Here is a 25,291-nt window from a genome sequence, read left to right as displayed (position 1 = left end):
TTGTAAATATCGTATTTTTTTTTCCTGTTTTGTTCCAAGTAGCCAACTATCAAATAGGGGCTACATACATTTTAGCAGAGAATATACATTTTAGATATTTTACTTGAAAAAATAAACGTTGGAAACTATACCTATTTCAAATGCTCTGTATTGGAAACAGTCGCAGACGATGTCGAAAATTGGTTCACCTAGTACATTCCTTCATGAAAGAAGGCAACATTTTTTTTCTGTGAGTTACCAGTATTAGAATTATATAATAACAACTTTTTTTACCTCTAACAACTTTAGTAGTTTCATGTCAGATCTGTAGTTACCTGCCTGTCTGTTACATACATTTTTGGAAATATTAAATAAATGTAAAAAAGAATCGTCGTAGACTACAGGACATAGTACTTTGATTGCTATTTATGGTTATGTTCAACATTTCGTGAAATATGTTTGTATACAAATTTATTGAAATCATTTGTAATTTGTACTAGATGCGATAACGGGCGCTCAAGGAGCGTTTCGTTGTGATATTACGAGTTTTGTTATAATCAGGCAGTTTGGTGTTATTTCATTCAAGAAACATGCCACGAAAACCGATTAAAAAACCACCACCGCCTGGGTTCAACTTTAAACCGCAGGAGGAGCAAGTCGTGTGAGTAAATTTTAGTTCTCTACATCATATACATCTACTCATTGCAGCTCTCCGGTTGCCCGTTGCTTGGCGGCACAGGCGATGTATATTAGGCCCAGCTATCAATGTTTTCCTTATTTTTATGATTATTTTGAGGGCGGCTCATTAGACTTTTAGCATGGCGTTCGCGCCATAGTTTCTCAGATTTTAGATGTTTGTTTGTACAGAAAAATGCATAAATGTTAAAAAAATTTCGATATATGAGTCAATCATCTTTTTGTTACTCTATGATACAAATAAAACACATTCCAATAAGTACCAGTCCACTGTGACATTTGAAACTAATGCTTCTGATTTTTCTAGGATTACAAAAGAATCTGATATTCTTATTGATTTTTTTACTATTTTAATCTATCATATTCATATCAAGAACCATTTACTTGTTTTTGTTAACTCATTATATGTATGAGAAAAATCACCAGTAATAAAAAAATATGGCTTTATCTATGATTAAGATTTGTTCCAATTATCCTAAAGTATTTACTAATTATTGATCTTTATTGACTTATAAAGGACTCCACCTGGCAACTTGGACAAACAGACCACCATAACAGTTGATGATAAAACATTCACTGTACATGCTGATGACCTGGTGAAGATCTGTGACCTGGGCCGAGGAGCTTATGGCATTGTGGAGAAGATGCGTCATATACCCAGCAACACTGTGATGGCTGTTAAGGTATGGTTCTTTTTATGGCAGTAAATAATAGGTTACGTTTTTTTTAATAACTGTAGATAATGGACATTGCACTGCAAAATAGGAATTAAATTGTTGGTTGTATATTTATTACATAATTTAGTAAATGTAAAATGAGACAAGAGCTCTTTAAATTATACTTATGTTATTGTATTATATGTTTTCAAAAAACAATGTTAGTTGCAGTAACATACTATGGATCTACTCCTTTCAGTTCTTCAGTTAATATTTCACCATTACTGCTTTGTTATTCAGCCTTTAGTGCCTCCTATTAGTGTCCTTGATAATTAAAGATTGTAAAAAAATATATTTTTTCATTAAAATCAATACATTTATTTATAAAGTGTTTGTGTTTCAGAGAATCACAGCAACATTGAATAATCAGTCTCAGGAGAGGAAACGTTTACTCATGGACTTAGATGTGTCCATGAGGGCCAGTGCATGTCCATTTACAGTGCATTTTTATGGTGCAATGTTCAGAGAAGGTGATGTGTGGATATGCATGGAGGTTATGGACATGAGCCTTGACAAATTCTATTTGAAAGTGCACAAAAATGAACGCTCTATACCAGAAAACATTCTTGGCAAAATTGCGTTTTCTGTTGTGAGTGCTCTGCATTATTTGTATTCAGAGCTCAGAGTTATTCACAGAGATGTAAAGCCATCTAACATTTTGATAAATAGAAAAGGAGAAGTTAAAATGTGTGACTTTGGTATCTCTGGACATCTTGTTGACTCAGTTGCAAAAACCATAGATGCAGGATGTAAACCATATATGGCACCTGAAAGAATTGACCCTATGGGTAATCCAGGGCAATATGACATTCGTAGTGATGTTTGGTCACTTGGTATCTCTATGATCGAGCTTGCGACTGGCACATTTCCCTACAGCACTTGGGGTTCGCCTTTTGAGCAATTAAAGCAAGTGGTAAAAGATGATCCTCCCAGACTGCCAAGTGACAAATTCTCACCAGAGTTTGAGGATTTGATTGTAAAATGTTTGCAAAAAGATTACCGACAAAGACCTAATTACACAGCACTGTTGTCTCACCCATTCTGTAAGGAGCACAGTGAAAAGGAAACTGATGTAGCTTCTTTTGTTCAAGAGATACTGAATTTACCAGATGACTCCTAATGATAGGAACATTTATTTTAAAACATAATATTACTTATCAATAAGTACAAGTGTTTATTCATTAACAATAATATAGATTGTTATTAATGTTATTAACAAATTTATAGTTAGTGAGGGTTAGCTACTGACATTGTCTTAATGTTTTATACAACATCCAGAATGCTAGTGTTTCATATTTTAAGTACGCTGCTAACCTGAAGATGATCAAACTATTGGCATTGTGGACTCAATTGCAATAATGAATACTTAGTTAGTGAATGCATCACAAATCAATTAATTATTCTTGATAAACATTTGTTTTTGTCTATGCATTATTTATTTCTTTTTTATTTATTATTCCCTTTATAATTAAAAACAGGTAATCTACTTTTGGCACCCTATTCTAATTTTATTGTGGCATGCTGTGTTCATATTGGATATAAAGAATGGAATATAATTTGACATAGCCTTGAAGAACCATTTGTATATTGTTCAACAAGGCAAGTATATCAATTGTTCCACAGCAAGCAAATCAACTACTACTGTGCACAAAATATATCGGCAACAGTAGGACTAAAAAAATCAGTTTGAATTTGATACAAAACTAACTTCAATTTGTTGAAATGAATAGTCAAAATTATTGTTTCACAAGATTCTTTTTAGGTATATGTATATTTTCATTAAATTTGTTTATAAAAAAAAAGTGTTAATAAAGTATTTTCTTGAGTGTAATATCTTTGTCTGAGGCTTACGAACATTTATGGCGCTGGCATAATAGATCAACTCGCGAGTTGCTCCTGAAATACACAATTTTAGGGTATAGTAAGATACATCTTATGACTAGGTTAAATAAAATAACTTACTTTCATTTATTCTTTTATTTTAAAATCACCAAAACAGAGTGTCATTAATATAAATAAATAAAATAAGTACAAAATACGTACGTGCTAAGTACATAGTCATTTTCTCTTAAAAATACATCGTATTGGCTTCATTAGGATACCGTTTGTTCATTAATTAACAAAATATACTAAAGAGTAATTGACTAGATTTTTCCGTTTGGTTAAAACGGTGAATTCATTCCCAGTTTTGTACCGAAGTCTAATCGGGCGCGGCGCTGGTTGCGGATGTCCGCTCTGAAACATCGTCAACAGATAATATTTAGAGACTAACATAGCATGTGATTTTTATCTATTAAACCATATTTAAACGGATCAAATATTGCTAGCAATAGTCTTATGGAATTATTGTTTAGTTATTCCGTCTGAACGTGCGTAATGGCGTAACATATCCGGCCCGCATTAATGTAGGTACTCTTTACAGTGTCTTCAAGGAAATTTTATTGCTTACAATAATTGAGTATGATTATTTCTAGCAATAATTGCTCCGTCTAAATGAGCGTTTATAAAGGTCGAACAGCTTCCGATGTGTAACAACTTAGTCACCGCAAGCCCCAACGCTAATACAATAGGCGGGACTACAATAATACTTTTTAACGTTAGAGGTGTCTTAATGTAGATTTATTACTTATTATAATTTTAATCGATCCGCACAGAGGACAAAATGTGGAGGGACAAACAGAATTGGCTGTTCCTCCTATTGTTTCTACCTTTACTGCGGGCCAGTGTTACAAGCCCAAACTACCACTCTGGCTACTGCAGCCACCATCACTCATGTTATATGCAAGACTTATTTAGTTATAATCTACACACATAACGTCTATCTTATTTCCTATTCATATCATAATTGCAAATGTTTGCTAAAGGTAAACGTCGTAACCGCTGAACGGATTTGGATGAAGGCATACGGATAGACGTATGTTTTAAATTCACATAGTGTTATGTTCTTCTATCCTGGTAATTTGCTCTTTGGGAAATACATAACGTTCTTTATACATTTTTTTAAGTAAAAGAGACTAACTTAATCTCCTGCCATTTGATGAACTCGTTGAGCGCGAACACGATGAGCAGCGAGGCGAGGTACGTGCTGGCGAGCTGCCACGGCACGCGGTACTGCAGCGAGCACAGCGCCCACTTGTCGCAGTAGCCGTACGAACTGCTCAGCATCACCACACTGAATATGGTTTGGAGTAACAACCTGGAAGACGCAACTAGTTATTATTCTGTTCAATTTTCTTTAGAACGGGTCTTACTTAGATATGTGTAACTTGTGGATTAAATAACACAATCGTGCGTTATATAGCATTGAAGATTGCCGACAAAAATTCTTAATTGTATTTCTTTTGGAGTTATCGAAATATTTATTACTACTAAAATCTATTTTCACTAACAAAATCTGATAGGATTTTTGTTTTGACAACACTCATAATTGTGATTTCAATGGCACCACGAACAGCGTAGTGGAACTAAATAGTTAAACTAAACGAACTAAATAGTTCTAGTCTAGTTTGGAAGCTTTTTAAAAATTACTTTGTTACGTATAAGATTCAAGTCTAATTTATTTTCTAAAAGTAATATTTATCTGGGAAGAGGACTAAACTTCTAGTTTGAAATTAATATCTCAATAATATAAAAATATATATTTATTTCACAAAATTTTCTAAAACAACTTAAGAGCGTTTACGTGCCGCGCGTGAAGTCAACAATAGGTAATTCTTCGCAAAATTCACTCACACAGAGCCGTTGCGTAGCTGTGTGCGTAGAGTTAGCGCGTCGGCTATCTTTATAGTCAGACCAACCAATTTTGATTTTTTCGCTTTAATTATCTAATTGGAATGTAACTTATGATTTATGAATTTATGATAAATGAAGAATTCTACTATTAAATATATAAGAATTCATCATGAAATAGTTTATATGTATCATTTTGTAATTATAAAAAAATAAACATTTATCACAAATTTTAACGGCAATTTTACAAATTGTTATTTTCACTTTTTAAATGCAAATGCTTAAAAAATTTAAGCATTTGCATTTAGAAAGTACCCTGTAGTAAAGTGGAGCTCATCATGAAGCCGAAAGATAGGCACCAGAACTCCGTAATCAGACAATAAATCAGGAAAATTACTGTGCTACGATGTTTATAATGGACCACATAATTACTCCATAGATCTGCAGTTTTTAATATTTAGCGTATTGAAAGTTTAAATTAAGTCATTAGAAATTACATATTGGAATTTATATTTTGAGTCAGAAGGTGTATGTAATGAGATGTCATTTTTAGGTGTATAACTAAAAAGTGAGAAATAAAAGACTTCTTTTTTCGGAAGTTGGTTATATTTTTTTGGATAGTTTTTTTTTTTTAATAGGTATTGCTTCTCAGTGACATCGATCATCAATCGATCGATTGTACATCCATGTATAACAATTTACCAGTTCTATATCCATAGTTTTGCATAATATTTGCGACACACGACGAAGCAAAATAGTTGGTTCTGTACTTTTTTTTTGACTAACAGCAGTCAGCTTTGACTGTAAGTATGGGAATACTGTCTTTTACATCGCCACAGGCAACATCTTTATCAGTTTCTTCCCTAGCGGCCTCTTGCATCCTGTCCTCTGCAGCTAATTTCAATCATTTAGCTAACTCGTCGTAACATTTCATGTAAACATTTTGCGTTAATATTGGTAAATCTATGGAAGCTAACTGTTCGTTTAAATTTGATCTACCAACTTCAGTCATCATAGCTCCATTCACAGTTCCACGATATACGTCCATACTATCAGTATATCTCTTAGCGCTTAAATTCCATATTGCACATATTACACTTCATTAAAAATGTTGACTGCAAGCAAACATTCTCTTTCAATAGTTGTAAATGTTCGATACTACAACCTGTTGCTCTGTTGTGTGTCTGTGTACAACTTTACTTATTTATTCCTAACTCTTTTCTTTGCCATAGAACTTACCAAATTTAACTTATCGAATGTTATGCAGGTAGAACAGGTATGAGTTACCATTTCGGGATAAAGGAGAAAAAAACATATTTGTAGGCAAAACAATTTGCTACAAATTATGACTTTACAAAATTTATGTAAGACGCATAGTTTCCGAGATTTTTTTTCCTTCGAGTAACTATGCTCAAGTGTTTATTGAGTTAAAAAAGCAACAACCATAACTACAGACGCATGTTATAACATTAGTACATCAATCTTTTAGCCTTTGCTTTAGCCGAAGTTTCAGCGTTGTTACGTTTCCTTTTCTTGCCTAGAAATAGCTTTACTTCCCATTGTGTCTGAAACATAATAATATAATAATAATTTATAGTAACTACTAAAATTATTGTCAATCATTAAAGAAAAAATATTTTACTTACTAAAGTACTAAGATGTGGCAATCACTGTATACACGTGACTATTTTTTCTACGCACAGCAAAGTCCAACTGGAGTCTCGCCGGAGCGACGAGCGATACGTCCTCTCTCTAGAAAGCCTCAAGGCGGACTAATTTGAAACGATTTGCGCGTTGCGTTTTATAGTGGTATTTAAAATATTTATAGAAAAATAACAGAACTAATTTTGTAGAATTTTTAAATTGTATGTTTTAAGGAGATGTTCTTCTATTATAGTAATCCAATATTATATTCAATTAAGTAAGCTATAGTAATAAAAAAAAATCATTTAAATGACCAACATTTCTGAAATTTTCGAATTCTTTGAATTTTTATTTCTCATAAATTAAACATAAAAAGATATTTTTTCTCCACTAACTTTTTTCTTCAGGATCTTCTTAGTTAGATAAAAATAACATATTGTTATGTTCCTTAGTGGTTTAAGATATTTTGAGCTTTGAAATAGACGTTCGAAGCGCAAATTTGAAAACCTCTGTTCAGTAATCATTAAACAATTTACAAATACTCAATAAATCTAAAAATTTTCTCTACTAACTTTTTAGACAACAAAATTTTCTATAATAATTACTAATTCATATGTTTTTAAAATAATGTTTTGATGGATATTATCTCCCTCGAAAAGTGCTGTTTTTGAGACATACGGCGCGCGGATGCGTAAACGCTCTTAATTGATTTAAAAAACTATGAATAAATTAATTGTGTGAATCCAAAGAATAATGTATGTAGGCGTTTAATGGATGACATTGAACGTTTATAGAATACTTACAAAATGATCACAGTCCATGACCACACCCTGTTTGTCCAAAATTTCCTCTGCCATATGGAAGAATGTCGGTGTACGAATGACAATGAGATCACAACTGGAAACATATTCATGCTGTTAATATACTGGACAATAATGAATTAAGATACTTTAAGATTTATTTATTGAAAATATAATATTTAATTTTCTGAAGTAGGTTACTTTAAAGCTAAATGATAATAATATTTTATTGTCTTACACCTTAATATTATTGTTTATACGAAAATATGATTTTTCATCAAACATACAAGAATAAATACAAATACCTACTTAAATGCAATGTCATTAGTGCGAGCGTAATGTTTTGCGCTAAGTACAGTCCGTCGTAGAAGTCGTCTCCCCAGCCGTGCCAGCTCTTGGTGGTGAGGTCGTGGCTCGGCGAGAAGTTGCCCACGTTCACCGGGTACACTATCCAACAGTCAGTTGCGTTTGTCGCGGCGGCGATTTGTTCGCAGAAACTCCGCAATGTAAACCCGTATAGACAAAGTATCGCTATCACTGACGGTAAGAACTTGCACGCGTAGCACCAGAATACAAATATTGCCATCTGAAATCAATGTATTGTTATTTACGTCTTATAGTCATGTTAATGGTAATGCTGTCTACATATCAATAAGGTCAGCTTATTATTGCAGAAAAACCAACAAAATATAATTACTTAATTTAATTAAAACTATTGATGTGCTATGCAAGGCAATTTGAATGTTGGGTTAAATTCTGTGGCAACCTGAGGGTATGAGCTGAGGTGCGGGGGAGGAGACACCCCGCACATTGCACGCGCCATCTTAGTTTATCGGTTTCCATCTCACTCACGTTGTTCCATCCCCATTCGTTAATTTATCGACATTAGTATAAATAGTACTAACGTTGAAGTCGATGGTGGTGATGGGTCGCGTGGCGGCGCGCGTCATGACGGCGGGGTCGAGCGGCGCGAAGGCGAGCGCGGCGCCGAGCAGCGGCACGCACAGCGCCGCGCCCCACAGCGCGCCGCCCACGCCCAGCGCCAGCGGCAGCAGCGCGCACAGCGACCCCGCCTGCACACGACACTCTCGTCAACCATTCCTATCCGCGCTTAACCATCGATACAACAAATATAAATGAACCACACGCTAATATAATATAGCATGACATAAAAGTAAGTGGAAAAAGAGAACAGATATATATATATATATATATATATATATATATATATATATATATATATAAGTGGTTCGTCAGACATTATTCATTATAACTATACTAATTATAACGCTGGAGATTTTTTTTGTTTGAACGGGCAAATGTCAGGAATTAGGTACTAAACCGATTTATAATTTTTATTCAATAATAGGAATATATTACTGCTGAGTACTATAAGCTATTTTTTATTCCAGGAAAAACTTTCACGCGGCCAAAGACGCAGGCCTAGAAGCTAGTTTCATATAATAACCTGAACTATTTAACCTATTTCAGGTTACAAAAGTTCATCTTTTCGAAATATGCATTTTATATGTAATTCAAATGGAACATTATAGACGTTAACTTACCTGTAACAACGCTATATAACACATGCTGCATATCCAGAACTGCGTGCTGTTCCACAAACACATCATGTAGTGGCGCGACATCGTTATCAACGTGAACAGAGACACGTCCGCGTCGCGCGACATCTGAACCGCAAAACAATCACTATCTCATATACATGTAACATATTAAGGATAAATAAAAAAAAAACACAGCAAGCATATGATTTGTTACTCAAATAGCTTTGTCGTAATCATTTAAAAAAATCAATCGATTATTGTATGTTATTATTATTAATTATATTTAATTGAAACCCAACCACATTAGATGGATGTAACGCCGATGCAGATCAAATTAATGTATCTTTACAAACAAATGTATACATTATTTTGGTGAAATATGTTGTGTTTTATTGTTAAAAATATTTATAAATACAATATTATGGAACAAAAACTTACATTAATTTGGTCTTAGCCGCGTACGTATACATCCGATGAGACAGTGTTGCTGATGCGACATTTTTTGATATTTGTTCTTTTAATAATGATCCATTCATATTAATTTATATGGGTGCCCGATTTTCTGCCGCTGTGATATATTAATGAGAAGCAGTGAACTTTCCATTTTCATGCACATATAAATGCGCTCTGTACTTACTCTCTGACTTTTATTGTAGTTAGTGAAAGGTTGGTTTTGCCATTTGTTTTGCAACTGTGCAGCGTGTATATAAATAAGACATTTAATATAATAGGTACATACAATTAAATATATATAAAAGGAAAACAAAGTTCTCTGTATACATACGATTAGTATCTCATAAATATATTTCGTGATGATAATTTAAAAACATTATGATTACACAGTATATTAAAGATTGTTTAAATTTATAACGATGCATTATTTCATGTCAAAAATCATAAACAATAAAAAAGTTTAATATTCAAAACAGCATATTTGCATCTACCCACAATGTATACAAACTACTTTTTAGGAAATATCGCTGTTGCTAAACAAACAAAAGTGAACTCACCGACAGCGAGCAAGGTACAGAGTTAAGAGCCCTCGCCAAGTCTATAGGTCCTATGCACGAGTCGGGCAGTTGATATGGAGGCATCTTTTGACACAAGACTGGATACAACGGCTCCACTGCGATGCTGCGTTAGAATATCATTCAAAATCAGTAAAATAACAACAACGGGCGCCACTCACTCGTAGATAACATTAACACATTGTATATGGCTCCCGGGCGGCACCACACTACTACTATGTGCCTATGTCACGCTGTCTCACTCACTCGCGTTGTTCAACCACTTGCCAGCGCGAGACAACACACTCCTTGCGTGCCGCACTGATGGATAGGTACATTGTTTTGTTGTTGTCACCGCAGTCAATATGTTAATAAACGATGTTCAATGTGTAGATATTGAACATCGTTTATTAACATATTAGATTAATCTTGAAAATAAATGAATGTTACGATATAACTTTATTCTGAATGGTCCATTTCCTCGTTCCTCCAGAAGATATGCATTTAAAACCGTGCTTAACCAATTTCGGTCTTTTACAGACATTTTACAGTTCTAAGTAATTGAGCAAACGCATCGAGCGATATTATTACAGTTAAATTAAATAGTAATTGTTTTAAGTGCGTTTTCTGAAGATGTATACGTACCTCGCATCAGCCTGCATGAATATCTCCATGTTGAGACAGTTGGCAGCAGAGCCCATGACACAAACCACCTCCCCATAATCCTGCATTTATCAATACAGATATGTAACTTAGGCAGATATTATACATTTTCTCGCACTTCTTTTATTTTAATTGTATATATATATATATATATATATATATATATATATATATATATATATATATATATATTATTGGTCGTTCAGAAATATAAAAAGAAATATATATTATTGACTGGATCGATGGCGCGGTTGTATTGTTTCGACTGCACAAGTGCTGCTGACGTCGCGTGTTCTATAACTGAGTCGGATTTATTCTGCTCAGTATCAACCCAGAGTCTAGAATTTGTACTCGAAATGACAATAGGCTCGTCCCCTATTGCATATCACGAAATACGAACAGCGGAAACTGGGTGCACTAGTTGTTCCTCTATAAGTATATATTATTACGTATTTGTATTCTCTTTGGATATTACCGAAAGCTGACGCATATTAGATTCTATGAATAAATACGTCAGTATCATGCGCCATGACGACGCATTGTCCACGAATCAACTAAGTTAAAAAGTATAGCTCGATTTTTTTTGACATAGATATGTATCTCCTTTCAATTAGATGATTTTTTTAACGTACTGTGTAAATTTGAATCGGTGTGAGTACTGTTAAAGTGCCAGCTTTCGTAAATCGCTACATACGTATTTCTTCGGCGATAAAAAAGGCATGAGTGTATTTGAAAAATGGAAAATTCAAAAGATCAAGATAAAATATTGATAAAACCATATTTGACTGAAGATGGCGGGTAGTTACCACCTAATTTCAGGCCTAACCAAGACGCTTCTCTACAGTCGTTGACGCTAATAAAACAGAAAAATGTATGGGAATTATATATCCTATCGATAAGTCTATCGTCTATTTATACATAACGTTAGCGTTAACGATTGTGGGAAGGTATCTAGGTCATGGCTCTTCCCAGCCAACAAGATTGCAGTGTATAATAGTGACGAAGGGTCCAAGGGTCCATCCCCTTGGGCACTGGTGTGAAGGTACCTGCATGATCTGTGTCATGAGCTGCACGGAGCGCGCGGTGCAGTCGGTGAACAGCGACACCAGCAGCGGCACGTTGTCCACCTGCTCGATGTGCGGCCGGATGTTCTCGATGCCGCGCGGGAGCTTCGCCTGCGTACACACATACCTCAACTTATACACAACCCCTTACTTCTGCAGTTAGTGCTACATACTAGGGATGTGGATCGTGATATTCTAAAGTAGGTAATAAATTGTGAGTTTTTTCAATCATTAAACGATTCTTTATGGCTATCTTCGGAACGATGTCGAGAATAAATCAATAAAAATAAATGTCAATTTAAGTTTATTTTGATTGGTATAGAGATAGTTTATTGTTCTCCAAAGATAGCGTAGACTTGGCGTAGACTAGACTAGACTAGACTGACTAGCGTATGTTACTATGAAAGACATGACATAGCGTGGAAAAGTATAACAAATATCTTACAAAATAGAAACAAGTGCATGCCTAACAAATATCATGTGTTTTTTTAATAAGAACCGAAAGCCTCTTTCCTGACTTAACGCTGGCACAATACTTCGAATTTTTTATTATTTTTTCTATATCATATTATGGTCTGGAACATACATGGCGAAAAGTGGGGGTTTTGGTTACACCTCTTTGCTACCTACTCCTTCCAGGATAAAGGCAAAAAAATTAACTCACATCGGTGCTAGTATTTTTTGAAGTTCATGGAAAATTTCAAAGTCATTGCTCGATAATAAGTGTATATGTGATACCCTGTTGCTCATGTCGAAGTTGAGCGGCGCGGAGTGGTCGGTGGAGTCGGTGAGGCAGGACAGCGAGCGGCACGCGTCGGCCGGCGACTCCGCGCCCGCCGCCTCGCCGCATTCCTCCGCCTCGTCCGCCTCGCCCGCCAGCAGCGAGTCCGCCGACGGCTGGCTCGTCGCTATACTGCCACGCTGTGGCTGCATAATATTCATAAATTCATTTTTATAAATTACTCGAGTTTTAAAAGTTTAACAAGATAGTATGCTATTCATTTACTAAGTAAGGACTAGTTTCCTAAGATGGTTAGCACTAAAAATTTAAACTAGATAATTTTTTACTGCATTTAAATAGTTTAAATAAAATACACAAAATATATACCTTCAACCCTGTGGTGATAGAATGGCGCGCCTTCTTTATTTCGCTGTCGAATTTGACCGTCGTGTGTTCCAGGTTGATCGCGCCCGGCGCCGACATCGACAATGCTTTAGACGACGCTATGTTGTTACTAGCGACATACGCATTAATTATTGTTTATGGTATAAGTGATATTTTTAAAGGATAATACACGCATACGTATTTTTTTTATCTTAATCACTCGAGGGTATATAGAAAATTATGGAAAGGGGAAGTTTTATCGCGCTTGGCAATATAAGCCAAGTGTGCTGAGGGGCAACAATTGTACATTATAGGCTAATTACTGGGGCTTTATTCCGGGAGCAGTATAATACCGGTAGGCCATTAGTGCATTCTAATTGTTAACACTTGTTAGTTCCATTCGATGTCGTGTAGATGTCGTGTTATATTGTATGTGTTTTAATCACACTAACAATTCAAGCATTGAAATTATAAAAGCTCACATAAGGTTAAGAGAAATGCAAGGCTTAAATTAAAAATATAATTATTTTGTTCACATTTTAAAGTTTTCAAGCATGCTTGGATGTTCTAACTAAAACGGCTAATTTTCCTAATGCGACGGTTCTATAAAATGTGATCAAAATAAACATCTCTGATGTAATTAAACTTCGCAAGCTTTATATCACGTTGTTCACTCTAAGTAAATGATGAAAGGCAGTTCAACTTGGCTTTATATTGACAAAACAACACGTTTTACAAACAAGAAAATCACAACATTATTATATTTTAATAAAATTTATTTAGAGAATAATAAATTATTCGTTAAAATATTAAAAGTAATCAAGTACCCTGGGTTTAAATTTCATACAAACGGTAAATTATATTACTTATTTGTCTGAAAAAAGTTTTGACAACCCATATCAACGACATTTTCCTATATCAAAGCCATCAGTTGATCGCGAGAGAAACGTGAGATAAGGCTATGCAGGCGATAGAGCGAGATAGAAACAAACCTATAGCACAAGCCGAGTGCGGGCACGTCATAGGTTTGGTACGCCCTAGCGAGCTTGGCGGCCTCCCTGCCCGGCGCCAGCGTCTGTGACGACAGCGGCGACGCGCTCTTACTGTAAGACACTCGCGTCTTATACATTGCTGCTTAAGAAATCTGAGGTTAACTATAACATTGTTTTGCGTATTGTTTGCATCTATGCCTCTTCCATTGGAGTTTAGGCATGACAATATGCTTGTATTTTTCACTAATTTTGACGTTATGTAATTCTAAAGATGGACTAGCATATTACATATAAATGTTTATAAAACAATAACTTCACTGTGAATGTTCATTGCGATAAATGTAGTATGACATTATTTATTATACCAATATATTACTTTTTATAAATAATTCATAATAAATATTGTTTAAATTTATAATATAGTCCATATTTTTAATCATTATAATTTATGAAAATAAATAATATTACATTGATGATAAAGATTGGTACAGTATCACATTTGTAAACATTCTGTAAGTAAATATTTTGCTTGGTATTTCGATATAGAAGACAACATCAATTGTATGCTAACATAAGATCAGTGGCGTAACTATTTTTGATATTTACAGAAGGGCCCCTTGGTGTTTATAATCATAATATTATATTTTGGCAAATTTAACAGCTTAACAGACTGCTTTACATTGTGAATAATGATTATCTATTCATTAAAAATATTGCCATATTGAGCCAATCTAATAATAACTTTATTCATAGATTACACAAAGCCGATATTACTTTGGTCATAAGGCGCAAATAATTGACAAATACGCCAAGTCTTATTAATGTCGAATAGAAAATATTGGGGGCCCCACAACATATTGTTATACCACTGAAATCAACTAATGTACACACTCATAAAACAGGTTGTCTATAAAGTAAAATCTAATATTTAGAAAAAGAAATCATACATGTGCCGTGTGGTGTGTGCGAGATGGATGAGTGTTATCATGATACTTTTGAACATTTAATACAGGGAACCGCAATGTTTTTGGTTGAACTGAAAACAGTTACCTTTTTTACCACTTTTGTCAGTTTTCAACATGCAACGGCCACGACATAGGTCAATTTATAAAAAGAGATGAAATGATTATACGGCTAATACCTGCCTCGCTTTTGTGTCAATCCGTATATAAGAAAGGCAACTATTGACCGTACATTCACTCACTCATACTCTTTAGGAATAATCTTTAATAGCTACAGCATATAATATAGGAAAATGTAGCCCACTTGTGATTACGAAGGAAGCTGTCTCATCTCTAGTCACTATCTTCAGTCCGACTAAAAACATAGGGATTATAGCTTCACATAATGACAAACGCGTTACTCGATACACCTTGAAGCGCCACACGATGATCCACTCAAGACATTACCATCAACATTGTTATTACATTTTATTAATAAATAAGCCCTAAATAATCTTTTAGCTTAAAACTGCATCTATTGTAAATAAGAGTGTTTAAATTATATTTATAAATTCTTTAATTCAAAATTGTAGCCCATCCATTGGAATATAATGGTCGATTCGTGTTATGTCAATAAGTATGTTGAATTTTCATAATAAATAATATACATAGAGATTAAATATCAGTTAGCCTAGGGATTTTATAGATCTATGAAATTCTATAAAATAGTGTCACATGTTTCAAATATTAAAAGTCAAATCTATGAATGATATTACTGTGATGCTTCGTAATCGTCATTTTTACAAACCCTTATTTCTTGTATGATTAGTGATATCGGTTACCGCATCAATTATACAAATAAATGATAAAACAGACGGTGTCTACGAATGTACCTGACGTTTTCATCGCTCATGAGCGATATGTGGCAGTTCCAGCCGGACTCGAGGCCCATCTTCTCGCTGAAGACGCGCGAGCGCAGTTCGTTCTCCTTGCTGAAGTGCACGAAGCGGATGCACGCGCGCTCCAACCTTTCTATCAGTTCCACCATGTCACTCTGCGCTTGGTATTGCATCGTCACCATGCCTATGAACACCTGCGGAAAATGTTTTAAGTTTTGTTCTTTAAGACAAATCTAGTAAAATTGTATGTAAGTCTTGTAAAAGAATAAGTGTAATACCACACTAAATCATTGGGGATGCTAACTTAATTAGCTTGTTTTTAGTTAAAGATGATTATACTACAAATAGAATCTAATATATCTTATTTATTTCATATTCTTAATGGTTGTAAAATTTAGGTTTACAATTAAAAATTTTACGTACCTGATTGCACTGCAAGTCAAAATACCCATCGGCATCTTTTACATCGTCATCGGTCACTTCGTTAAACAATAACGAATCTGAAATGTTATGGCTTTGTATTTTATTGTCCTTTTTATTTTATTAAATTATAGTTTATAGTGTATTGTTGTATTGATTTGTGATCACCAAGTGTTGTAATATTACAATTTATTTATTTAGATTTAGACAAGATAAGAGAGAGAGAGAGAGATAGAGAGAAGGAAATACAGTAGAAGAAGAGTAATGCTTGTGCGGGTGAGTTACCGGTGGAGTGGAAGTGCAGCGCGGGCGCGTCGGCCCAGTGCTGCTCGTGCGGCGCGTACAGCGCGCGGCTGTCGGCCGGCAGCTCCAGGTAGGCGCGCGCCAGCGCCGGCGCCACGCCGCGCGTCACCGGCCTGCACACCGCCACCGCACTGCTTACTGACGCCCGCACAAGCGGGTGCACCGCGCACCAACACAATCAAAACCACTTGCCGACAACTACGTGACGCAAGTTTTCTTTCTAATCTATACATCGCTTTACAAAACTTTTATATCTATACTATTATACAAAGCTGAAGAGTTTGTTTGTTTGTTTGAACGCGCTAATCTCAGGAACTACCGGTACAAACTGAAAAATTCTTTTTGTGTTGGATAGCCCTTTGTGGAGTGCTATAGGCTATATATCATTACGCTATGGCCAATAGAAACGGAGGAGTAATGAAACATGTTGCAAAAGCGGGGAAATTTATTAGTTTTGAGAGCTTCCGTTGCGTGCGCTGCGTAATCGGTTAAAGTTATGCAACAATGATGTATGACGGGATTGTTCCTTTTAAAAAAAATCTACAAAAATATATTATAAAACAAAGTCCCCCGTTGCATTTGTCTGCCTGAACGTGTTGAACTCAAAAAGTACCCAACGTATTAAGATGAAATTTGGTATGGAGACAGGTTGAGACTCTGGGAAGAACATAGGCTCCGGAAAAATATATAGCTTTTATTTTATAAAGGAAAACTTTAGCCCGAAAGACTTTATAACGCGGGCCGAACCGCGGGTAAAAGCTAGTCTACATATATATATATATATGCGAAACAGAAGAACGAAAATATAATATTTTTCACTTTATGAAAACAAACGAAAATAACTTATTTATGGCAAATAGATTATTTGATAACATACTTATAGGCAAATGCAGTACAATAGGCAGTGAGCGAGTTTCTCTGATAAAAATCGATGATCTTTTTCCGATCCGATGGAGATATGGGAGTCAGGTCGCGCCCATTCCAGTAGTCCACGCATGAGTCCAGCACTATGTCTGCCGTGCCCTGAATCATTTAAAGATTAAGATTAGCGCTTTACAATACACAAAGCAAATTTAAACAGTATATATAACCTTTCAAAACAAAATCAATTAAAAATTGTTAGCATATTAAATATTGGTCTGTGTTATGCGCTGACAACTGATACATCAATGTTTCGCTGTTCTTATTTGTTTCGGTCCCATGGTGTGATACGAGGAGAGCTTATGCCACCGAGGCATGAAATTAGAAAAATAATTTTATAATCGAATTGTTTAGATAGTTTGTAAATAAATCAGTAGCTATGGCTGTAGTGTGACCTGCGTGAGCATCTGCAGCTGGCTGGCGTGGTCCTTGACGAGCACGGCCAGCATGTGCGGCAGCGGCACCTTCACGCGCGTGCTCAGCTGCAGCGACCGCACGAACCGCGTCTCGCGCCGCAGCGTGTCCGCCTGCTGCGCTCACCAAACAACTCAACATATTATGTTCTCATTGTTTTATTTTTGCGTTCATTTAAAAGGAGGTAAAACAAAGATTGATTAAAACAGTTTTTGTAGGCACATATTTTTTTTATGCGTGTTATTATTAAGCCACGTTACATTATTTAAAACTAGCTTCCACCCGCAGCTTCGCCCGCGTGGATTTCAGACTTCAAAAATGGAGGAGGTGCTCAATTTGTCGGGATGTTTTTTAATGTATGGTGGTATGCAGGTGGTCCGATTGTCCGGTCAGGGTCTGATAATGGGATCCTGGTGAAATCGAAGGAAGCATATAGCATGATTCAGTATTCACACGTGATGGCTTATTATTAGCGTATTTCATGTATAACTTTGGTGTTTCTATACCGATTTCTATGATTCTTTTTTATGGAATATTTAATAATGTTAACTTTTTAATTAGGGATGACTGAGAGTGTTATAAACGTAAGAGTAGACAAATATAATGAGAAAGCTTCGAACTGCTAAGCTATCGGGAGTTACACGTGTTATTGTGAGTCAACCATAAAAGATAGACATATGCTGTCGTGGGATATTTTTTACATAATTTTAAGGACAACATTTCCGTCATATATGATTTCTGTGTAGCTTTAACCATTAAGGTTGCACACGCGACGGAAGCTTAAAAAATGGAGTAACTTCTCCCGTTTTCCCAACATTTCCCTTCACTGCTCTGCTCCTATTAATTGTAGCGTGATGAAAAGTATACTATAACCAGCTCAGGAGTATGAAAAATAATTGTACCAAGTTTCGTTAAAATCCGTCGAGTAGTTTTTGTTTCTATAACGGTTATACAGACAGACAGACAAAAATTTTACTAATTGCATTTTTGGCATCAGTATCGATCCCTAATCACCCCCTGATAGTTATTTTGGAAATATATTTCATGTACAGAATTGACCTCTCTACAGATTTATCATAAGTATAGAATAGAAGATATAGATAAAGCTTCATAACGTATTGTCTAGTTCTTAGTAGTCATATTTTATATGTTACCTTACGTATTTTATACGGGTGTTTTTATTGTTCCATAGGTAGGTCTACTTTTTCTATATGTATAGAGGCCAATCAATCCTCGTCATTCTCGCATTTATAAAATGATGCTTATCTATTTTTAAGTATGGTGCCGTGTAGTGACTATGGAGACTAACTTACCAAATGCCTGAATATAGACAGACAGTCTTGTATAGTATAAGACGCGGCCACCGAGTCATTAAAGCCGATTTGTTTTGCTAGCTCGCACAGGCACCGACGGTTCGTCACCGGAACCAGATGTTCACTAGAAAATAAAGCCCTTTTTTATGACACACCGTAGGTGACTATCCTCCGGGAACTCCTCCCTCTTACGTCAACTACCCTTCTGTATGCCAATGTGCAAGGCCGTGCCGTGCAATTGAAAAGCTTTACTCCTTCTTGAAGATAAATAAGATAAAATATTTGGAGCGTTCATGAGTTAGTACACAGGTCGGCGCGCACCTGAGCTGCGCCTCGCACGTGAGGTGCGCGCAGAAGTGCGCGTAGGTGTGTCGCGGCGCGGGCGCGCACGTGTTGAGCAGCGCCGCCAGCCCCAGCGGCTTCAGCAGCGACAGGTGCTGCCGCCAGCGCTGGTCGTCGAACTCCACGCTGAACGGCGCGTTCTGGTCGTGCGTCAAGTCCAGCACCTGACACATATTATATCGGTATTCGTTGCGAGCTTCTCTTCCCACACTTAGCCCGTAAAGGTCGGACAACATTACTAACTCGTTACCCAGTTTTCTAAGTTATGATTACTTTCAACTTTTTTTCTAGTAAACACTGCATACAATATTTGTTCAAAATGTCAAAATATTTTAATAACCTATAACATGATAAAATATGACCACGCACACACACACCATCACGCATTTATCCCTGAAGGGGTATGTAGAGGTGCAACCAAGGCACCCACTTTTCGCCGAGTGTATTCCGTCCCAGAATGTGATAGGGGGCGAGCCTATCGCCATATCGGACACAAATTCCAGACTCCGGGCTGATATTGAGCAGAAAAACCCAAATATTACTTTGCCCGACCCGGGATTCGAACCCAGGATCTCAGAGCGCTGCCGTACCGCGCATGCAGTACAACTACGCCACCGAGGCAGTCAAAAATATATAGTATGTCTAAGATACCTCAGCTATAGTCGACGGTTCCGGATTCTTAACATCTCCTTGCTGGTCTAATGTCATGTTACTTTGATGTCCCATAGAGCCAACTAAACTGGTTTTACTAGAGTTATGCGACGTTGGGTCAGAGTTACGCAGCAAGAACACTTTCTCTGCTGTCGGATTAGGCCATGACAATACTCCTTTTTTGTCCACACAACATAGAGCCTGTAAAGTTCATGACAATGATATTTTTTTATAAAGTACATTTATATACCAGAATTTAGCAGAGGACAACCAAATGTCTGGTATTCCTACGATGGCATTAGTTAAAAATAGAGGCTACTAGATACTAGGAAAAAAAATAAAGGTTGAAATGTGATATTCTTCATTACCCATTCATTCAAGTGCTTAAGAGGGCGTGAATATAATCGTGGCCGCAAAGTAGTTTCTCATAAATTTAATCGATTCGGGAAAAGTGTGTGTTTGTCTATAGTTATAAAATACACATACAGACAGCGATCCAAGCACGTGAACGATATTCGCTGTCCTTGTCACCATGTCCTCCCTGCCGATCAGTATGTTACAAAATATTTTCCCGATGGACTTTATGGTCTCCGCTTTAAGGCTAGATTCGCTCAGAGCCTGTATGAGGGGATCGCTTGCGTCCTCTGATATCGAACACGACTTGGGACGTACGTATTTTTGGCGAGTTTCTGACAATAATTTGAACCTGAAATAGTAATATATGATATTATTATTATAGTAAGCGTTATTTTCAGTATATTGCTACTAGCTTATCTCATCATTCAAGTTTACATAAAAAAGAAGCCATCAACACTTATATTACAAACGATCTCGTAAAGAGCATACATGAAATGTACATTTATACGAGTACAAAAGGACATTAATTTTGTTTGTTCACATTGCCACAGACTATATGGCAATAAGATCAAAATGTGTAACTCACCTAGCCATGCCGCAGCAGTTGAGCGTGACCCAAGCGATGGGGAAGACGATCTGCAGCAGCGGCAGCGACGCCGCGATCGTCTGCAGGAAGTATATCTCGGTCCAGTGCGTGACGCCCGGCAGGTGGTACACGTGCCGGATGAAGCTGGCGACCACCACCACCGATATCACCAGCGGCAACACAATACCCTCCATTATTTTCACCGTGCACTGGAATTTTAACACAGACATATATTTATGTATGTTAGTGTTATTCAGAATGGCTATGCCATAATACCAATCAAATATACCTATAATTGATTTTGTACATTGTTTTATACTAGCGGTCGTCGAATGGTCGGAATTAATGTAAGTACCTAAATATACATACATTTTATTTTTCTGCACTCTATAGGTATGAAATCTCACACTCCTCCATGCGCGCAATGTTCTTAAAAAGGGATACAAAGATTTTTCTTCACGCATTAATATTTAATATGTAGCGCTTTAGAAGCTACAAACAAACCGTTTATAATTCGTTTAATACAGCGGTTTAATTGGTTGGATAATGAAGTAGAAATTAACTATTTAATATATTGCAATGAGCAAAAGTTGACAGAGTTGTAGCGACATATTCAGATCTTTTTCTTTTTCCCGCAACATGTCGCCCAGTGACGTAAGTAAGCTAACCACTAGCAGGTTATACTGTACTTATTTATTTATGAGCGAATTTTGTTCTTTGGTGTGCCGTATTTTGACTACTGCGTCATTTTGATGAAGCAAATAATAAATTCATCTAAATATAATAAGGATACACTAAAGATTTATGCTTACCAAATACCTTTGTTTCTCAAAAACTGTGACAGGTCTGGCAGTAGCCTGCTTAAGTGCCAATTTCAAATTCTTCAAGTATGGCGTTTCACACATTCTGTAGGCTTTGTTTTGATGAGGTACTCGTATACGTGGAACACTGAAACTTTCCTTATGCTGCAACAACAATGAACCTTTATATGTGCCAGGCAAATGATTGTTTTCTTGCCTATACCTTCTCTTAAAGTGTAACAAAATATAAACTAATAACTACTGCTTTTTCAAGACACGGAATGATTATAGACTAAAACGTTTGAAAATCTTAAATGTGAAAGATTAGGAATAAATATGTCTACATTTCGTATTTGAATATTTCTCAAAATAAATGTAATTACGTAACAAAATAGTATTTACCAAATATTATTACGATATTTTTTGTCTCTGTTTTTTTATTGTTTATCTTAATACATTATTATTGTACAATATTTGATAGAACGAAAGTACTAATACCAGCGACAATATATACCAAAAGGCAAACGAGACAGAAGATTATTTACTCATTTTTTTGTTTACTAAAAGAGTACAATAGTGTTATACCTGAGAGCTGGGCTGAAAGGTTTGTCCAAAAAATAATTCAGGATCTTCAGGTTGAAGCCCTTTGCAGTGCCCGGGTACTTCTTGACCCGGCCTTAGTACTATCACATCACCTTCCACTAGTAATGCCCATGGAAGATTCACTATTGTAGCTATTAAAAATAAAGTATTTTTTCATTAAATATTACGGGCCATAAAGTAGAAGATAGAAAGAGCCTTAATTCTAAACTTTGCAATTGCATCTAGTTTTAATAAGTCTGCAGTTGTAATTTTCCCTAATAAGACAGATTGAGCGTTTTTCGAATCACCATACTATTTACACTTTGTAGCCAAGGCTTAGCAAATAAAGAATGATACAATATTTTTGAGCTTAATATTTTAAACTGAATTTTATAAGGGATATATCATGAAATTCAATGCAGTTATTTATTTCAAGCATTACATTTTTTTAAATGTATAATATATTCATGTAATCAAAGTAACCCAACTTTCTAAACTTCACTGAGCTAGTCTGTTGCAAATGTGCAATTACCATCTCTGTATGTCCATTGCAGAATAACACATGGAGAAAACGGAGCACATAAATGTGGATAGTGGTCTTGTTTCCATTTCGCTTTTTCAATGGCTTCATCTAGTGTATCTGAAAATAAATATAAATATTTTTTTTTTTGCTTAAAACAATTTAAATTGTATATTGTGTAGCTACATTTATCCAGGCATTCATTGCTGGGCAGTTATAAACATAACTGACTACCCAGTGAAAAATACTACATAATTTAAATGCCTAAAACACAAGCTGGCTAGATAACAAAAACTAATCTAAATTATTATATTAAGGAGTGTCGTAATTAATTACCAAGATAAAGCCTTGAAAAACACAATTATTATATTTCAAATATTGAAATGATAAAATTAAGACAATTTTAAACTTTTATTACTTATCTAAATGAAGATCAACAAAAAATTGAAATTGAAATAATTTTTCAATTGTACTATCTCTCAAAGAAAAAATACTATGTTTACCTAAGCTTAAAATCAAACTAAAAATAATTAAAATTATCAGCAAAACAACTATTTCTGCCAGGTAACTTTTAGCTATTCTTAATTCATATATCTGTAATTCTGGAACAAGTATACATAGATGGTCAAAGGGCTTAAACCACCTAAGAGCTCCATGCCAAAAGGTACTAAAGTGAAACAACCGCTAGAAGATGTGGTTACAAAATTAAATTTAAACTTGTAATCTGTAGTACTTTTAAATTAGTAGTGATGGACTAGGGCTTAATACATACAGGGTCATTTTGACATTGCATTAATTAATAAAACCTCACACTTAGTCATCTTTACCTCAGTAAACATTGAGCCAATAATCATCCATGAATAACAAATGGAGTTACCAAAATCCCAGTTCTAGTTTTTTTGTCTTAGTGCAAATATGGCATGTGCATGGGTTTATTTCTGACTGAAAGTGTTATGTTGCCTTTGTGAAGAATTCTGTTATAGTAGTATTTAGTAGCATTAGGATGTGAAAAATTTTAATGTTTTTTTATTGCTGTTTATTTTGTTCAAAATTTACTTACATCATGTTTATACCCCTAAAGGTGTAGGCAGATGTATAACCAGGGCACCCACTTTTTGTCAAGTGTGTTCCCTCTCATGTGATTGGGGGCGAGCCTATTACCATATCAGACACACATTGCAAACTCTGGGCAGATAGTGAGTAATGAAACCCAAATATCACTTTGCCTAATTTGAGATCTAACCCTGGGACCTTATATAATTCATAATATACTATTCAAAATATTTTCATTATATCAATCATATATTTTTTGATGATTGATGAAAAATGATGTTAATAATGTAATGTGTATTTTGTATGCAAACAATTTGGGTTGTTTGTATAAAAAACATCTCCTGCATAGTAAGCACAAGGCTATTTTGTGTTTTCAACCTACCATAACAAATTGATTATGTTCGAGACATGGAGGTTATATTTACACTGTGTGCTGGACAATGAGTTCAAATATGATGTTTTAACACAATGTTATGGTCTGTCCCTCAGTGGTACCAGAAAACTTAGGTACTCAGGCCAAGGCTTTTTAACAAATTTTATGATACGAAATAAACAATGAATAATGATAATGGCATATATTTACTTACCTAAAACTTTCCTTACTCTATGAGGTATTTCGTTCCTGTACAAATACTCTTCATTGAATGCTACTAAGAAATTTACCACAAGTATTATAAATAAAAATAATGCTTCCCAAATCAGATATGCATGCGCTTGTACTGACACACCAAGTAGGTAAGTCAAAATCAAGCATATTATGTAAATAAATGTGATTGTGTACGCAACTCCTGATAGTAGAACTTTCTCGGAAGAAAAAGATATTATGTCGCGTATTATACCGTACCTGAAAAACGGAATATAACCTATTTTACTGTATTCAAATTACCTGAAATACAACTTGCAGTAATAAAATCTAACACAAGAAACTGTAATTAAGTAACATTTGTTATGTGTTTGATAATATAAGATATAAAAACCAAACATACCCAGTAGGATTCTTTTTGTTATGTTCCTGGATTACACCATATATGTCATCGCGAAGTTTGTTCAATGCATCTTTAGTTGAATTACCCAGTATGGTATGTCGATTATCATCCATTTTCCGATCTGCTATTCACATAATTGATACTACTTTTATCTTAATAGTACTTTCGATCATAACAAAAAATAATACAATACGGATGAAGTAATTGAAGTACCGTTCCGAAATTTGAATATAAATTACATAATAT

At 35.4% G+C, this 25,291-nt stretch overlaps 2 protein-coding genes across 5 annotated transcripts; one reads left to right on the top strand and one right to left on the bottom strand.

The window, feature by feature from the left end:
- The first annotated feature begins 272 nt into the window (after positions 1-272).
- Positions 273-2,825, top strand: LOC115446465 (dual specificity mitogen-activated protein kinase kinase 6). Its single transcript, XM_030173132.2, has 3 exons — positions 273-640; positions 1,193-1,358; positions 1,735-2,825. The coding sequence occupies exons 1-3, from the start codon at positions 570-572 to the stop codon at positions 2,509-2,511; spliced, it is 1,014 nt and encodes a 337-aa protein (XP_030028992.1). The 5' UTR covers positions 273-569; the 3' UTR covers positions 2,512-2,825.
- Positions 2,826-3,353: 528 nt separating this feature from the next.
- On the bottom strand, positions 3,354-25,266 carry LOC115446459 (transmembrane protein 94). 4 transcript variants are annotated; one of them, XM_030173124.2, is made up of 28 exons: positions 25,046-25,266; positions 24,647-24,903; positions 23,019-23,126; positions 22,490-22,638; positions 21,917-22,069; positions 21,105-21,313; positions 20,648-20,867; positions 20,162-20,362; positions 19,490-19,674; positions 19,169-19,292; positions 17,837-17,971; positions 17,398-17,543; positions 16,503-16,633; positions 16,221-16,297; positions 15,792-15,991; positions 13,958-14,068; positions 12,969-13,095; positions 12,599-12,787; positions 11,843-11,971; positions 10,779-10,858; positions 10,137-10,260; positions 9,764-9,817; positions 9,130-9,252; positions 8,470-8,637; positions 7,874-8,150; positions 7,568-7,661; positions 4,411-4,587; positions 3,354-3,626 (listed from the first exon to the last, which is right to left on the bottom strand). In XM_030173124.2, the coding sequence occupies exons 1-28, from the start codon at positions 25,156-25,158 to the stop codon at positions 3,554-3,556; spliced, it is 4,134 nt and encodes a 1,377-aa protein (XP_030028984.1). In that variant the 5' UTR covers positions 25,159-25,266; the 3' UTR covers positions 3,354-3,553. The 4 variants fall into 4 exon arrangements, with proteins under 4 accessions (XP_030028984.1, XP_030028985.1, XP_030028986.1 ...); XM_030173125.2 differs by lacking the exon at positions 9,764-9,817 and having other exon boundaries at positions 25,046-25,158; XM_030173126.2 differs by lacking the exon at positions 13,958-14,068 and having other exon boundaries at positions 25,046-25,158.
- Positions 25,267-25,291: the final 25 nt, after the last annotated feature.

The sequence above is a fragment of the Manduca sexta genome, chromosome 12 (genome assembly GCF_014839805.1).
Source record: "Manduca sexta isolate Smith_Timp_Sample1 chromosome 12, JHU_Msex_v1.0, whole genome shotgun sequence".
Classification (NCBI taxonomy): Eukaryota; Metazoa; Arthropoda; class Insecta; order Lepidoptera; family Sphingidae; genus Manduca; species Manduca sexta.
Note: the sequence above shows the minus strand (reverse complement) of the source record. Positions and strands in the feature narration are given on the sequence as shown.